The sequence below is a fragment of the Trachypithecus francoisi genome, unplaced genomic scaffold (assembly GCF_009764315.1).
Source record: "Trachypithecus francoisi isolate TF-2019V2 unplaced genomic scaffold, Tfra_2.0 Lachesis_group12, whole genome shotgun sequence".
NCBI lineage: Eukaryota > Metazoa > Chordata > Mammalia > Primates > Cercopithecidae > Trachypithecus > Trachypithecus francoisi.
The window spans coordinates 79,596,071-79,612,514 of record NW_022681457.1 but is presented as its reverse complement, the minus strand read 5'-3'; the positions used below and the strand labels follow the sequence as shown (position 1 = coordinate 79,612,514).

The following is a 16,444-nucleotide window of genomic DNA, read 5'->3' as shown; positions in this document are numbered from 1 at the left end:
CTCTGCCCTGCTCGGCCCAGTCTTACCTTGGCATGTGACTGCAGCAGCAAGGGGGCAAACTGGTAGCGGGCAAAATGGGCAAGATTCCAGCGGGCACAGGGCAGGGACTTGCAGGCTGCCTTCTGCCTTGGCTCCTCCTCCTGGCCTAGAAGGTCCCGTGTGGACCCTCCAGGGCTGAAGACCTCAGGGCCCAGTGGGTCAGAAGGTGGGGGCACCAGGTGGGCTTGGGGAGGCAGGATGGTGACCACATGCTGGCTGCTGGCTTCACAGTGTGTAAAGGCTTGAACTGTGGCAGTGAGGTGGGCAATGCCCACTGGAACCGTCTCGTCCCCCAGCTCCTGGGGCAGGATCTGAATCACCCGAGCAGAGCAGGGACTGGAAGAGGTAGAGAGTGGATGACAGGTCTGTGCCTTGAAATGCTGGTGAGGGGACAGGCTGGCGTGGGTCACGGGAGGAAGGGGCTGGGGTGCAGGCAGTACCTGGAGAAGCAGCAGAGGACATCGAGGCGCTGGCAGTGGCGCCGCCGTAGGTCCAGGCTGAGGATGGCTGGGAAGACAAGCATCACGGCTACAAAGGTGCAGCCAACGACTATGGCCGCCTGGGGGACGGACAGGAGGGGCATGAAGGCTGGATGAAGCTTGGCCTCAGCCCCACACCCACCCTGAGCCGCCCACGTAAGAGGCCTCACCTGTAGCGAGAAGGCTCGCAGCGCAGGGATGGGAACGAGGGCAGCCATGAGGAAGGCAGCCATGTTGTTGATGGATGTGAGTACAACACTGGTGCCTGTGCGCTGCAGACACTCGCCCATGCGCTCCTGCCAGGACAGAGTGGGGACCTGCCCTCAGGTCACAAAGGCTGTGTCAAGGTGGAGTGAAAGGGAGGCTCAGGAACTTGGGGTACAGAGGTGGGGCAGTCATAACACAGCAGCTAGCATTTACTGGGTACCATGTACGTGTGATGGGCTGTTCTAAGCATTCAGCTTGAGTTACCTCACTGATCCAAACGCAACCCTTAGGACACAGCACTATTATTTCTCCTGTTTACAGATGGGGACAAGAGGCACTGAGGTTCATTAGCAGCCCAGGGTCACTTGAACCAAGAGGCTCTTAACCAGTAAGCTGAGCTGCCTCAGATGAGCCCTGGGGGACAAGGTCCCACCTGGAGAGGGGTGCCAGGCAGAGCCTCTGTGAAGGCGTGCGCCAGCAGGAATACGTCATCCACACCGATTCCCAGAGCCAAGAAGGGCAGCACCTAGAGGGGAAGAGGAGCGGGCATCTGAGGACCTGTGAAGCCTGGTGACTGGCACTGAATCTGCCCTGCAGTCCAGGTGTACCTGGGTAGTGGCAGCATTGAAGGTGATGCCAAGCAGGGCACAGAGCCCAAGGCCTGAGGCCACCGCCAGGGCCACCAGCAGTACCCCGGCAAGGCCCACAGCACCCTGGGACTGGGCGCAGTCCCACCGTAGCATTGTCACACAGGCATAGGCCAGCTGTGGGGAGAAAGGGCAGTCTCAGACAGGGGCTCCCAGGGTGGGCACTGGCTGGAGGTGGAGTGGGGCAAGGTGCCAGGTGCAAAACCCACCATGAGCAGATAGCCTCCCACCACACGGGCAGCGCTGACTTCAGAGAACGCATGCAGGATGTCGTCCAGGGTGGTGGAGGAGAAGGCGTGGATCTGCTGGGAAGCGTTCTCAGGCAGGGCCTCCTGGGCCAGCTGGAGAAACAGGGTGGATTGAGTGGGGGGCAGGAGGAGGGAGTGGCCTCAGGGCACCCACCTTGTCCTTGTCCATACCGACCTGCACAAAGCGCCGCTGCCAGGCTTGTAGCACTGTGCCAGCCTGCTCCTCACTCCAGCCAATGTCATGCGTCTGATAGTCACCCCGGAAATGCTCGTACAGTTGGCGGGGACTCATCAGCAAGAAGGTGCTCTGCAGGGCCTCTGCCCTGGTGGGGGTGTGGGAGAACCAGGGGTCAGAGCTGGCCCAAACACCTGGTGAGGGATGTGCAGGGCCTTTTGCCAGAGCTGCCTGGCATTACAGTACGGGTTCTCACGCACGGAGTCCCCTCATCAACTCCCAGAGGAGACTGTACCTCAGCAGCTGTCCCTGGGGGTCTCTGGCCATGCCTCCCAGCAGCAGTTCCTCCTGCCAGTGCATGAATTTGTGGGAGAAGCCATGACAGCCCCCGCTCAGCTCGTGAGCCACATTGGGAGCCTGGAGGGGAATAGGAAGGGTTAATGCTCAAGGCCCTGGCTGCGGATAACTGAGTGTCCCTGGGCTTCCACCTCCAGGAACCAAGCCACCATGGAGCTCAGTGGGCCTGGAGTGTAGGTAACTATTCTGAGCCTCTTGACTGCTCTGCAGAAGCGAACAGCTAGTATCCCGAAGACAGGAAGCCTGAAGGGGGAGCAGAGGCCTGGAAGTAGGCTTCTGGGAGGAGCTGGTGTAACTGGCGGATTCTGGGAAAAGTACCACATTGGCAGGGCCATAAAGAAACCAGGGAGACCAGGTATGATATTCATGCTTACCTACTGTGTTCTTAGTTTCCCTGTATTAGTCTATTTTGACAAAAAGTCCAGCCTTGGCCAGGCGCAGTGGCTCACGCCTGTAATCCCAGCACTTCCAGAGGGCTAACAAAAATTAGCCAGGCATGGTGGTGGGCACCTGTAATCCCAGCTACTCAGGAGGCTGAGGCAGGAGAATTGCTTGAACTAAGACTGAGCTACTGCATTCCAGCCTGGGCGACAGAGTGAGACTCAAAAAATAAATAAATAAATAAAATTTAAAAAATGTCCAGCCTCATCTAGGCTCAGAAAAAGCAAAAGGGATTCATATTTCACTCGAGGGCTCCGTAGGATAACTGAATGGGAATGGAACTGGGGGCCTAGCACTGTGGTAGCAGGGTCATGCCAGGAAGTGAGGGTCAGGGCACAGAGCAGTCAGCTCCTCCAGAACATAGGAGTGTATGAGGGAAGGAAAACAGTCTTTCCCTGGCAGACCTGGTTGGAACCCACCTGCCTGCTGTGATGGTTGGGGGCACTAGGTGGGCAGTGGAGGTCATCAGGGTGTAGACAGGGCCGTCCCACGTAGGCCTGGCCCACCTGTGCCTTGTCTAGCAGCTCCCGGAAGCCCTCAAGGGAGGCAAAGGGACCCAGCTCCTCCAGCAGCTGCTCTGGATCCAGGTTGGTCCACTGGATATCCGGACGGCCGCTGAGGGAAAAGCCCATAGTTGGTGAGGGTCAGGGATGAAAACCCAGGCTCCAAACTGCTGCTGGGGTCCCATGCTGTACCCCACTCTCCTCTTATCTGCCCACTTGTCCCTCCATACGGAGGGCGTGCAAGCCTCAGCTTCTCAGAACTGCCAGGCAGCATGGGCCCACCAGGGTGCTACAGTGAGCGGTAGATGACTACAACGGGCTGAGACGGATATCAGGGCAGGGTTACCTAACGCATAGAAAGGGCCTAGAAAGGCCCCACTGAGTCCCTTACCAAGCTGTGTGCTTGGTTCTAATATATAACCAGCAGGCACACGCCTGTAGCAGGTTTTTTTTCTGGCCTAGGCAACAGCTTAGCAAACACCTAGGTAATTCCCCCCAGCAAAGCCTCTTTCTGGGGATCTTTTTCTCCTTTACTTAGATCTTAACAGATCTTTGTGTTTAGTTTTGTGTCAATAAGTCAGGTCTTCCTTCCTTCAGAGGGAAGGAGAAGGGGGATATTGAGAGAGCCCTGGGGAAGCCCGTGCTCTCTGTTGCTGGCCTGGGAGGTACTCAGGATCTTGGTAAGGTTTTGATCATTCTCATTCCCCCAACCCCTCCTTTCTGCTGGGAGAGTCCCCAGCGGGAGATGCAGCAGGGCCCGGGAGTGGCACTCACGGCAGGTAGGCGGAGCCCCCTTGGAGTTTGGCTCCCTCCCAGAAGCAGTCGAGGGGAGTGAGGATCACGCACGGAAACAGCTTCTCAATCATCTGCCAGGGATACCCCGGGCCACATCAGTCCTGCCCCACAACCTTTGTAGGATGCCCTCTGCAATCCCCTCCTTAGTTTTAAGGGGGCGGATTGCAGGCTGTGGGGCTTGCTCGGTCTCTCTGAGTCCTTCCATGCCACAGAAGAGGTTCTGCCTCTACTCCCTCTCAGGACACTTACCCGCTCAATCATTCCATTTTCAATAAGGGGAACTCCTGACTTGTAGCAGATTTTGTTCAAATCCCAGGACCTGCAATAGCCAGGGGCATAGGAGATCAGCAGAAGAGGGGGATTCCCACTCCAGAACCCCACAGCACGCCTCAACCCCAGCTGCTCAGGGGCTCAGCCAGACTCACTTCCCATAGAGTGATACTTGGACTTTACTGGCAGTGAGGGCTGCCTGGAGGTGGAGGCCAAGTGCTTCGGGCGTGAGGATGTTCTCTCCCTCCTGCCGTGCGGTCTGTATCAGCATCTGAGAGGTGTATGCAGCCTCCTCTCCTAGCTTCTCCTTGGTGTAATGCAGCTCCTGGCTCACCCGGCTGCCCACTGCAGGAGCAAAGAGAGAAAGCTGGGGGGAAAGGGCCTAGGTGCGTCAGAACTTGGGAAGGGCGCTTCTAACTCTGAGGCCTCCCCAGACAAGTGGGAGAGGGGGATTAGAGAGGAGCCCCTGCCTTATCCCCGAGGGCCTGGTCATGGCCCAGGCTGACTCCCCAGGCTTCCGGGTCCTAGAGCTCTGCCAGGCAAGTGGAGAGGCCTCGGTTGTTCGGCTCTGTGGATTTCCTGTGTGGTCTAGGGTTTAAGCATGAACCAGGTTGGCTGGGTTTTGGGCATAAACTTAAAAATGACAATCAACATGAGCTGGCCGTGGGCTGGGGGGGTTGTAGAGGCATCTTGGTAAGGGAACCCTCACTCAGTCCCTCTCTGCTCTGGTAGGGAGGACAAGGAGGGCCAATAGGGAGGCTGCTGCTGGGAGGGTTTCCTAAAAGAACAGGTGTAGGGCTGGGGCTGGTTCTTAGTTCAGGTTGCTCTGGGCAGTGATTTATATCCACACACCTTTCTGCAAAGTGTCCTGGGGAGAGGGCAGGGATAGGAGTGTCTGATCATAATGGGTGATAGTAGTGGGCCCTGTGTTGGTGTGGGGAAGGTGGGGGAGGGGACAGTCATTCAGTGTGCTCTGCTCAGGCAGGAAGTGCATGGAATCAGCTCACAAACCCTGGCAGGGGTGAAATCAAAGTGAGCCCAGGGGAGGGAGGTGTCCAGATCCCTTTCACCGCCCTCACTGTCCAGACCACAGGGAGTCCCGGTGCCAGGCCTGCCTTAGTGTCCTGGATCTTAGCGCCCCTCCAGTCCTGCGTTATGCTGGCCACAGGCTCCTGCTGTGTAACTGGGACTTGGGGGAGGTGGGGACATTGTGAGGGGATATCACTTAACTATGATGTGGGGGACAGTGAGGGCCAAATCTACCTCTGGAGGCTTTGTGGATTTGGTCTGATCTCAGACCCTGTGCTGTTTCCACCTGTCTGGGGGTCTCCTCCTGTTAGTCTTTGCTGCCTGCTGGGACCCACACGTACTGCTTCTCTGAGACTCAAGTCCCTTCTGAGATCGTCATGTTTCCCAATCTCTTTTCCTTTTTCTCTTTCTTCCTTTTTTTTAGACAGGGTCTTGCTTTGTTGCCCAGGCTGGAGTGCAGTGGCCTGATCACAGCTCACTATAGCTTTGACTTCCTGGGCTCAGGTGATCTTCCCACCTCAGCCTCCTGAGTGACTGGGACCACAGGCGCCCACCATCGTGCCTGGCTAATTTTTACATTTTTTGTAGAGAGACGGTCTCATCACTGTGTTGCCCAAGCTGGTCTTTTTTTTTGGCTCACTGCAACGTTCAGCCTCAGCCTCCCAAGTAGCTGGGATTACAGGCGCCCATCACTATGCCTAGCTAATTTTTTGCATTTTGAGTAGAGACGGGGTTTCACTATGTTGGCCAGGCTGGTCTTGAACTCCTGACTTCCCTTTTGGGAGGCCCTCCTTGGCCTCCCAAAGTGCTGGGATTACATGCGTGAGCCACTGCTCCTGGCCCCAAGCTGGTCTTAAATTCCTGGGCTCAAGCGATCCTCCCACCCCAGCCTCCTGAAGTGCTAGGATTACAGGTGTGAGTCACTGTGCCTGGCCCTCCAATCTCTTTTTCAAACCCATGTAATCTTCTCACTCACAAAAGCCTCAAATCCTTGGTAGCCCCCAACACATACTTACCCATATGCTCACATGTGCCCTCATGCCCCAAAAGTCACATTCCCGGCCTTCACCTCACGAAAACAGTCTTCCTATCCTGCTCCCCACACTGCCAGTTCCTTCTCTTTTTTTTTTGAGACAGAGTTTCACTCTTGTTGCCCAGGCTGGAGTGCAATGGCGCCATCTTGGCTCACTGCAACCTCTGCCTCCCGGGTTCAAGCGATTCTCCTGCCTCAGCCTCCTGAGTAGCTGGGATTACAGGTGCCTGCCAGTATGTCCGGCTAATTTTTGTATTATTAGTAGAGATGGGGTTTCACCCTGTTGGCCAGGCTGATCTTGAACTCCTGACCTGAGGTGATCCGCCAGCCTCGGCCTCCCAAAGTGCTGGGATTACAGGCATGAGCCACCACGCCTGGCCTCTCCTTCTCTGACTCTTCCTTACTCCCCACTCCTTTGCCAGGCCTGTACTGCAGTGTTTATTTCACCAGGATCAGGCCGAAGACTGCCGCATGTAGGGGAAGAGGAGGACAGAGATAAGCTTTCCATAGTAAGTGGGTTTGCTGAGAGGAAGGAGGCATGGGAGGAGGAAGGAACCCAGAGAGATCTGACAAGAAAGCAAGAGAAAGAAACATGGATAATTTAAAATGGAGCATCAAAGACAATAAAGACTCCTCAGGGGAGAAAATGGGGAAGAGAAAAAGATAAACCTTAGTTGACAAAGATAGATATGGACAGATGAACTGGGATGCATTGTGATGCAGGAAGGAAGAGACGATAATGCTTAGTCTGTTCCTTGGGCTAATTACTTATTCTCTCTGGGTCTCCAGCTCCTCATCTGTCAAATGGAAACAGTGACTACCTTGGTAGAATTAGCATCAGTGCAGGCAAAGTACTTAGGAAATTGCATGGCACACAGTAGGTACAGATGTGGAGTTATTTTTCAATGGTTGCTGGTAGAGAAATGATGTGACAGAAAAATGAGAAGGAACTGAAGGAAAGAAAGACTGCAGGTGACAGGGGAGGAAATAGGACAGAGGAGGGAGAATATCAAGATTGATACATTAGGCCGGGCGTGGTGTTTCACGCCTGTAATCTTAGCACTTTGGGAACCCGAGGCGGGTGGATCACGAGGTCAGGAGTTCACGACCAGCCTGGCAAACATGGTGAAACCCCGTCTCTACTAAAAGAAAATACAAAAAATTAGCCGGGTGTGGTGGCGGGCGCCTGTAGTCCCAGCTACTTGGGAGGCTGAGGCAGGAGAATGGCATGAACCCAGGAGGCGGAACTTGCAGTGAGCCGAGATTGCACCACTGCACTCCAGCCTGGGTGACAGAGTGAGACTCCATCTCAAAAATAAATAAATAAATAAATAAAAAATAAAAGATTGATACATTAAAAAAAAAACTCGTCCCTTTTTTTTTTTTTGAGACAGAGTCTTGCTTTGTGACCAAGGTTGGAGTGCAGTGGTGCGATCACAGCTCACTGTAGTGTTGACCTCCTGGCCCAAACAATCCTCCCAAGTAGCTGGAACTACAGGTGTGTGCCACCATGCCCAGCTAATGTTTGTATTTTTTGTAGAGACATGGTCTCCCTATGTTGCCCAGGCTATTCTCGAACTCCTGGGCTCAAGTGATCCTCCCGCCTCAGCCTCTGAAAGGGCTGGGATTACAGGTGTGAGTCACTGTGCTCAGCCAAACTTTTATGTCTTTACCAATGAGAAAATATAACTGGTTAACCAATATGGAAAAAGAGTCTACCTTATAAGTAATCCTCTAAATGCAAATAAAAACATCAATAAGTTACTATCTAACAATTTAGCAAACATTTTAAAATTGATAGCACTCATTGCTGGTTTACAGGAGTACACTCTAACCCACTATGGGAGTGTAACATGGTATACTCTTTGGGGGAAAGCATCATTGCAATATGTAGGTTCCATAATCTTTGGTCCAGAAGTTTCACGTGTAAGGGCCTATATACCATTGTAGGGACTTAAGCTTTCTCTGGGTGAAATGGGAGTCATGAGAGATTTTGGGCAGAAAGGATATGACGTTTTCATCACCTAACAATGTATTTTTGTGAATACAAGGTTGTAAGTTGTGAATGATAAGAGGTGCCCACGAGAAGAAGTCAGGAAAGGTGTCCTGGACGAAGTGTGTGCAGGGAACTGTCAAAGACTCCGTGTTTCGGTACTGCTAACAGTAAGCCAGGGAGAAGCCAGCGGCAATGCTGGAGAAGCAATCAAGTCCAATTATGGAGGGCCTAGAGTGTGTGCTATGGAGTTTATATTTGATTTTACAGAATCTGGTGGAAATCGGTGGAAGGGCACTAAGAAGGGGACTGACTTGGCCAGATGGAGATTGGCCACAGGGTGGTGCTGTGGAGGCAGATTTGAAGGTGAGGCTGTCAGCACCTTCCTCCTTTCTAACAGACCCTGATTTCGGTGGCCATCCTCGGAAAGGCCTAGCGATTAGGGACAGCTGGGCTCCTCCCCAGCATCAGAAGGTGAAACTTGATTAGTTTAAGAAGCCAATCAGTAATTCCATTGCGTTTGCCACGTGAAGGATTTCGGCATAGGATGCTACACAGTTCTTGCCAAAGAGAACAAATGAGAAGTTGGTTGGGAGGCTACTAATTAATTTTTCCTCACTTTCAAAAAGAGATGCAAGACCAGGCATAGTGGCTCATGCCTGTAATCCCAGCACTTCAGGAGGCCAAGGCAGGAGGATCGCTTGAGACCAGGAGTTCAAGACCAGCCTAGGGGTTGAACTCATGGCTCATACCTGTAATCCTAGCACTTTGGGGGGTGCAATGGCTCATACCTGTAATCCTAGCACTTTGGGAGGCCAAGGTGGGTGGATCACGAAGTCAGGACGTTGAGACTAGCTTGGCCAACATGGTGAAACCCTGTCTTTACTAAAAATACAAAAACTAGTCAAGTGTGGTGTGCACCTGTAATCCCAGCTACTGAGGAGGCTGAGGCAGAAGAATCGCATGAACCTGGGAGACAGAGGTTGCAGTAAGCTGAGATTGATCCACTGCACTCCAGCCTGGGTGACAGAGCAAGACTTCATCTCAGGGGATGGAAAAAAAAAAAGAAAAAAGGCCGGGCACGGTGGCTCAAGCCTGTTAATCCCAGCACTTTGGGAGGCCGAGACGGGTGGATCACGAGGTCAGGAGATCGAGACCATCCTGGTCTACACGGTGAAACCCCATCTCTACTAAAAAATACAAAAAACTAGCCGGGCGAGGTGGCGGGCGCCTGTAGTCCCAGCTACTCGGGAGGCTGAGGCAGGAGAATGGCGTAAACCCGGGAGGCGGAGCTTGCAGTGAGCCGAGATCGCGCCACTGCACTCCAGCCCGGGCGACAGAGCGAGACTCCGTCTCAAAAAAAAAAAAAAAAAAAGACCAGCCTGGGCAACATAGTGGGACTGCGTCTCTACAAAAACAAACAAACAAAAAATTAGCTGCGCATGGTGACATGTGCCTGTAGTCCCAGACACTATGGAGAAAGAGGCAGGAGGACTGTGTGAACCTAGGAGTTCAAGGCTGCAGTAAGATGTGATTGTGTCACTGCACTCCAGCCTGGGTGAAAGAGTGAGACCCTGTCTCTATAAAACAAAACAAAACAAAAACAAAAAGACATGCAAGACAAGAATGACTTCTTTTTCCTGACACTGCAGCAGCCACTTTGAGATAAGCCTGAGGACAAAAGTCCAACATGTTGAAGATGGCAGAGGAGAAAGAAAGAAACTGGGTCCTTGCTAATGTCCTGGGCTGCTGAATTAACAAAATCAACTAGGCTTCCTGTTACAGAGAATAATAAATCCATCTTCTTTCTTCCTTCTTCCCTCCTTCCTTGCCTTTTCTTTCTCTTTCATGTTGCTAAAAGCATTCTATTATTTTATTTTATTTATTTATATATATTTTTGAGACAGAGTCTTGCTGTTACCCAGCCTGGAGTGCAGTGACGCGATCTCTGTTCACTGCAACCTCTGCCTCCCAGGTTCAAGTGATTCTCCTGCTTCAGCCTCCCAAGTAGCTGGGATAACAGGCACATGCCATCACGCCTGGCCAATTTTGTATTTTTAGTAGAGACAAGGTTTTGCCACGTTGGCCAGGCTGGTCTCAAACTCTTGACCTCAGGTGATCCACCCCACCCTCGACTCCCAAAATGCTGGGATTACAGGTGTGAGCCACTGCGCCAGCCTTATTTTTTAATTTTTAAGTTTTTTAGAAATAGAGATGGGGTTTTGCCATGTTGCCCAGGCTGGTCTTGAATTCCTGGGCTCAGTCAAGCTTCCCACCTTGGCCTCCAAAGTGCTAGGATTACAAGCATGAGCCACCACGCCTGGCCTAAAATCATTCTAAATGATACAATCAGGAGTGTATTGCCAGGGATGGAACAAGACCTCAACTAAAGCAGTAAACACAAGGTAGAAAGGATGGGTCTGTTATGAGAGAGGTTAAGAAGCAAGGATTTACTAATTTACTAAACAAGTGGGTGAAAGGGCCGGGCGCGGTGGCTCACGCCTGTAATCCCAGCACTTGGGAGGCCAAGGAAGGCAGATCACGAGGTCAGGAGATCGAGACCATCCTGGCTAACACGGTGAAACCTCGTCTCTACTAAAAACACAAAAAATTAGCCGGGCATGGTGGCAGGAGCTCCTGAGTAGTCCCAGCTACTCGGGAGGCTGAGGCAGGAGAATGGCGTGAACACAGGAGGCAGAGCTTGCAGTGAGCCGAGATCGCACCACTGCACTCCAGCCTGGGCGACAGAGCAAGACTCTGTCTCAAAAATAAATAAATAAAACAATTGGGTAAACAAGAACTGAAGATGACTCCTAAGGTTTTAGCTTTAGATATTTAAGTGGGCGGTGATTCTACCAACTGATATAAGGCCATCCTCTGTCTTCTACATAGAATGGCAGCTCTTGTTGCGCAGGCTGGAGTACAATGGTGCGATCTCGGCTCACTGCAACTTCTGCCTCCCGGATTCAAGCGATTCTCCTGCCTCAGTCTCCAGAGTAGCTGGCATTACAGGCATGCATCACCACGCCCGGTTAATTTTGTATTTGGAGTAGAAGTAGTGTTTCAACATGTTGGTCAGGCTTGTCTCAAACTCTGGACCTCAGGTGATCCACATACTTCGGCCTCCCAAAGTGGTAGGATTACAGGCGTTAGCCTCCATGCCTGGCCTTTGTAATTTTCATTTTAGAGAACAATCTACCTCTGAACGCTTGACTTTACAGTTGGCCAGGAAAGACAAACAAGTCACATTCCAAGTCTCACCATGGCAAAGTTAAGGAGGTCTGGAACACCGGTCTGGAACACTGATAGCCAGTGTTTGGTTTCCTCCTTCTCCTTCTCCTTCCCTTTCTCCTTTCTCCTCCTTTCTCCTCTTTTCTCCTCCTTTCTCCTTTCTCCTCCTCCTCCTCCTTTCTCCTCCTCCTCCTCCTCCTCCTCCTTCTCCTCCTCCTCCTCCTTCTCCTTTCCTTTTCTCTCTCTTTTTTTTTTCTGAGACAAAGTCTCGCTCTGTCGCCAGGCTGGAGCGCAGTGGCGCAATCTTGGCTCACTGCAACCTCCGCCTCCTGGGTTCAAGCGATTCTCCTGCCTCGGCCTCCAGAGTAGCTGGGACTATAGGCGCGAACCACCGCACTTGGATAATTTTTGTATTTTTAGTAGAGATGGAGTTTCCCCAAGTGAGCCAGGCTGGTGTTGAACTCCTGACCTCAGGTGATCCACCCACTTCGGCCTCCTAAAGTGCTGGGATTACAGATGTGAGCCACTGCACCCTGCCTGCTTACTCTTTCTTTGAGACTAGGTCTCATAGTGAGACTCCATCTCTATGAAAAAAAAGATTGGCCAGGTGCGGTGGCTCAGGCCTGTAATCCCAGCACTTTGCGGGGCCAAGGTGGGCGGATCACAAGGTCAGGAGATCAAGACCAGCATGGCCAACATGATGACACCCTGTCTGTACTAAAAATACAAAAAAATTAGCGGGGTATGGTGGCGCAGGCCCATAGTGTCAGCTACTCTGAAGGCTCAGGCAGGAGAATCGCTTGAACCTGGGAGGCAGAAGTTGCAGTGAGCCAAGATCGCGTCATTACACTACAGCCTGGGCGACAGAGCAAGACTCATTCTCAAAAAAAAAAAAAAGAAAGAAAAAAATGATCACTGCTTTTACCTCACCTCCAGCCAATACAGGACAAGAATGATATTCTGAAATAAAGGAAAAAAGCCTAGGAATTGGCTACCACCCTCTTATAAAACCTTCCCCTGAACAACAGCAAAAAAACTGCTGGGGTCTAGCCTATCCTATGCTGGAGTGTAGGAGAGATGAGGAAACATGGAGGTTCAAGCAGTGTTTAGATGGTGAAAATGTGGGGAATGGAGAGGGAGGAAGGGAAGGGAGACTGCCTCTGTTGTGGCAGGAAATCCAAGAGTCATCTGGGACCACCCAGGCAGCAGTGGTGTGGGTGGGGGTATGTGTATGTGCAGGTATGCACATCTGTGTCCTGGGGCTGGGGGCAGGCAGGCAGAGCGAAACATCTGCTCTGGACCCCAGGGCTGGCCTAGAGTGTGTATGGATGTGAGAGTCTGCAGGGCTGTGGGTAGATAGGGTGGGGACGGCGTATGAGAGCCCAACAGGCAGGCAAGCTCTGAGAAACATCTGCTCTGGATCCTAGGACTTGCCAGTATTTGAAATAACTCAAGGGTGTGAGACTCCAACGTGGGCTCTGCCTTTGGGTATGGGCCAGGGCTGAGGGAGCCTACAAAATGCAAACTTCCCAGGGAAAAACAGACTGGAGTTTGACGCCTATCAAAGGGCTGCTATGTGAAACCAGCCCTCAGTAAAAAAGAGTCATGCTGAAAAAAAATTTTTTAATTAAAAAAAAATTCTTTTTTTTTTTTTTTTTTTTTTTTTTTGAGGCGGAGTCTCGCTCTGTCGCCCGGACTGGAGTGCAGTGGCCGGATCTCAGCTCACTGCAAGCTCCGCCTCCCGAGTTCACGCCATTCTCCTGCCTCAGCCTCCCGAGTAGCTGGGACTACAGGCGCCCGCCACTTCGCCCGGCTAGTTTTTGTATTTTTAGTAGAGATGGGGTTTCACCGTGTTAGCCAGGATGGAAAAAAAAATTCTTTTTTTGGGACGGAGTCTCCCTCTGTCGCCCAGGCTGGAATGCAGTGGCACAATCTCGGCTCACTGCAACCTCCGCCTCCCAGGTTCAAGCGATTCTCCTGCCTCAGCCTCCCAAGTAGCTGGGACTACAGCACCCGCCACCACACCTGGCTAATTTTTGTATTTTTAGTAGAGATGAGGTTTCACTATGTTGGTCAGGGTGGTCTTGAACTCCTGACCTTGTGATCTGTCCTCTCGACCTCCCAAAGTGCTGGGATTACAGGCGGGAGCCACTGCGCCTGGCCTGCTGAAATTATTAATAAGAAATCATTCTGGCCAGGCATGGTGGCTCACACCTGTAATCCCAGCACTTTGGGAGGCTGAGGTGAGTGGATTACTTGAGGCCAGGAGTTCAAGACCAGTCTGGCCTACATGGTGAAACCTGGTCTCTACTAATAATACAAAAATTAGCCAGGCATGGTGGCGCCCACCTGTAATCCCAGCTACTTGGGAGGCTGAGGTGGGAGGACCTGAGCCCTGGAGGTCTAGGCTATCTCTACTAAAAATACAAAAATTAGCCAGGCGTGGTGGTGGGCACCTGTAATCCCAGCTACTTGGGAGGCTGAGGCATGAAAATCACTTGAATCCGGGAAGCGGAGGTTGTAGTGATCTAGGATCGTGCCACTGCACTCTAGCCTGGGCGACAGAGTGAGACTCCATCTCAAAACAAAACAAAACAAAAAACAAAACCGCCCCCCGCCCCGCCAAAAAAAATCCCAAGAAAATCATTCTTTTATGCTTCCTTAAGAAAGTGAGGATTTGATCCCATCTGACCCTGGCTGTTGCCTCAAAGTGTGGATTCTGTATTGCTTTTCCATTAAATGGGCCTGGGTGCCTAAGCCCTCTCCCTGGAGGCTTGGCCAGATGATTCACTCAGTTTCTCCAGCCTTCTAGTTTTAACTTTTCTGATACTCCTGGTCATAAGTGATTTCTCCCTGCCTTCTCTTATACAACATAATCACAGGATGCTGTGTATTGTATTTTAGTTATTCCAGCACATATTTTGCTTTCCTTGCTACTGAAAAATGAATCTTGTTTTAGCTGCTTTTGCAAACCCTGATGCATTGTCAAAAACACACATAGAAAGTTAACAATAAATGCTAAATAAACACATACAAAATCACAGACAAATATTCTATACAGCCAATTCATAGGGTCTACCATCTGCAGATGTCCATTTATGGTTGTGGAAGGGAATAGTGTTCCTAGATGCCCAGGTGTACAGACTCTGGCCAGCAGGTGCCCCGCCAGCCCCAGGGCCAGGCCTACTAGAGCTCAGTAGCCAAGCTCCTCACCCCGTTCTTGTCTTGGGCTCACCATACCTGAGCAGCTATGGCCAGTGGCCACAACTTACCTTCTACCCAGAGCTGTTCCAAGTTTGTCTCAATAATGGCCATGCGGAGACCTAATGCCAGGGCCCCAAAGGCCAACAGTCCCAGAAAGAGCACTTTGCCACAGTGTCTCTGGATCCCGCAGCCCAGAGAAAAGAGCAGGCCCTGGAAGTAAGCACGAAGCCAGAGTGGAGCCTTCAGGCTCCCAGCTAGGATCTGGGATGGAAAGAGAAGGGTCAGCCAGGCATCACTGCAACAACGCATGAAATCCTTCCCTTCTCACCCTATATATTTGCTGCCCAGCCCTAGCTTCTTGATTTCTGGATGTGGGACAGGGAGCACCAACACAGACACAGGCCCACACTTGGAAGATGTAACACCCACCACCTCCAGCACACACCTGAGGAAGGCATAGGCCTATTTTCTTTTTTTTTTTTCGTTTTTCTCTCTTTCTTTCTTTTTTTTTTTTTTTGAGATGGAGTCTTGCTCTGTAGCCCTGGCTGGAGTGCAGTGGTGTGATCTCGGCTGACTGCAACCTCCGCCTTCCAGGTTCAAGAGATTCTTCTGCCTCAGCCTCCCAAGTAGATGGGACTACAGGCGCCTGCCACCATGCCCTGCTAATTTTTTATTTTTAGTAGAGACAGGGCTCCACCATGTTGGCCTGGCTGGTCTCGAACTCCTGACCTCAGGTGATCCGCCCGCCTCAGCCTTCCAGTGTTGAGATTACAGGTGTGAGCCACCACACCCGGCCGGCATAGGCCCATTTTCTGAGAGCAGGATACATATGTACACACACCTGTCGTCGGGTGGACAGAGGTGAACCCACAGACATTTATTCTCACTGGCCAGACGAGGGGGAGACACAAGCACAGACACACCGACACACACGCACAACTTGCTTGCCGTGCTAGCTCTCGCTAGTGTCAGACACCCAACGACACACGGCACTTGAAGACATCACAAACCTTGCAGAGGCCCGAGTGACAGACCTGGCCCCACTTTTCCTTCTTCCATCTCCCCCTCTACTCACCTGGGGTGCTGCGGTTCGAGCTGGGGGTGTGTAACTCGGGGGCAGCTCTCTGAGGGGCGGCGATTGAGTCATGCTGGCTGGGATGGGGGGCGCGGGCGCCCCCAACCCGCGTTATCTGGGCGCTCCCATAGGCTAGCCCGGTCTCCCAGTACCGCTGGGCCCCGCGTGGGGATTCAGTGGGGCCGCCAAGGCGCGGGCGTGGGAGAGACTGTGGGGTGCCGGTGTTAAGGCGGCTGCGAGGGAGGAGTGCAGGGAGCTGCGGGCCCGGGGCGCGGCGCCGGGGTTCACCCGCTCTGTGGGCCGTGGGCCGCGGCAGCTGGAGGAGGCATGGGTTCCGCGCGCAGGCGGAATTGCTGTCCCGAGACGCACAGCAGGGGGTTCGAGGTGGCGACTGGAGTGCCGGGGAGGCGGCTGGAGCTCCAGAAAAGGGAGCTGGCCGGGGCGACGCCCTCCCATTGGCTGAGCGGCCCGCAAATTACCCCAGGCGTGCGGCCGGGCCCGCTGCTAGGTAACGGCGCCGCAGGGGGCGGGGCAGGAGACCACCCAGGCTGGCCCACCCTGCGCCTCCCTCCCGCCCGCGGGGCCACAGGGAGGAGGAGGGAGGGAGATCCCGGAGAGGCGCAGCGCTGGTCAAGTGTAAGTCCAGAGGCTGACGCTGAGAAAGGGCGTTTGCGGGCCCTTGTTAGGGCTACACTTTTTTTTCTTTTTTTTAAGACGG

At 52.7% G+C, this 16,444-nt stretch overlaps 1 protein-coding gene across 2 annotated transcripts in view; it reads right to left on the bottom strand.

Moving 5' to 3' along the window:
* PTCH2 (patched 2) overlaps positions 1–16,444 on the bottom strand; it is a 22,626-nt gene extending 6,182 nt beyond the window's left edge. For both annotated transcript variants that reach the window (XM_033226658.1, XM_033226659.1), the window contains exons 1-14: positions 15,727–16,444; positions 14,720–14,912; positions 4,317–4,506; positions 4,141–4,210; positions 3,871–3,962; positions 3,013–3,208; positions 2,091–2,212; positions 1,796–1,943; positions 1,582–1,713; positions 1,334–1,489; positions 1,159–1,251; positions 689–814; positions 480–598; positions 27–375 (exon numbers count right to left, since the gene is read on the bottom strand). In XM_033226658.1, the coding sequence (XP_033082549.1) occupies positions 27–375; positions 480–598; positions 689–814; positions 1,159–1,251; positions 1,334–1,489; positions 1,582–1,713; positions 1,796–1,943; positions 2,091–2,212; positions 3,013–3,208; positions 3,871–3,962; positions 4,141–4,210; positions 4,317–4,506; positions 14,720–14,912; positions 15,727–15,798 (2,058 nt within the window). In that variant the 5' untranslated portion in view covers positions 15,799–16,444. The remainder of the gene's footprint in view (positions 1–26; positions 376–479; positions 599–688; positions 815–1,158; positions 1,252–1,333; positions 1,490–1,581; positions 1,714–1,795; positions 1,944–2,090; positions 2,213–3,012; positions 3,209–3,870; positions 3,963–4,140; positions 4,211–4,316; positions 4,507–14,719; positions 14,913–15,726) is intronic.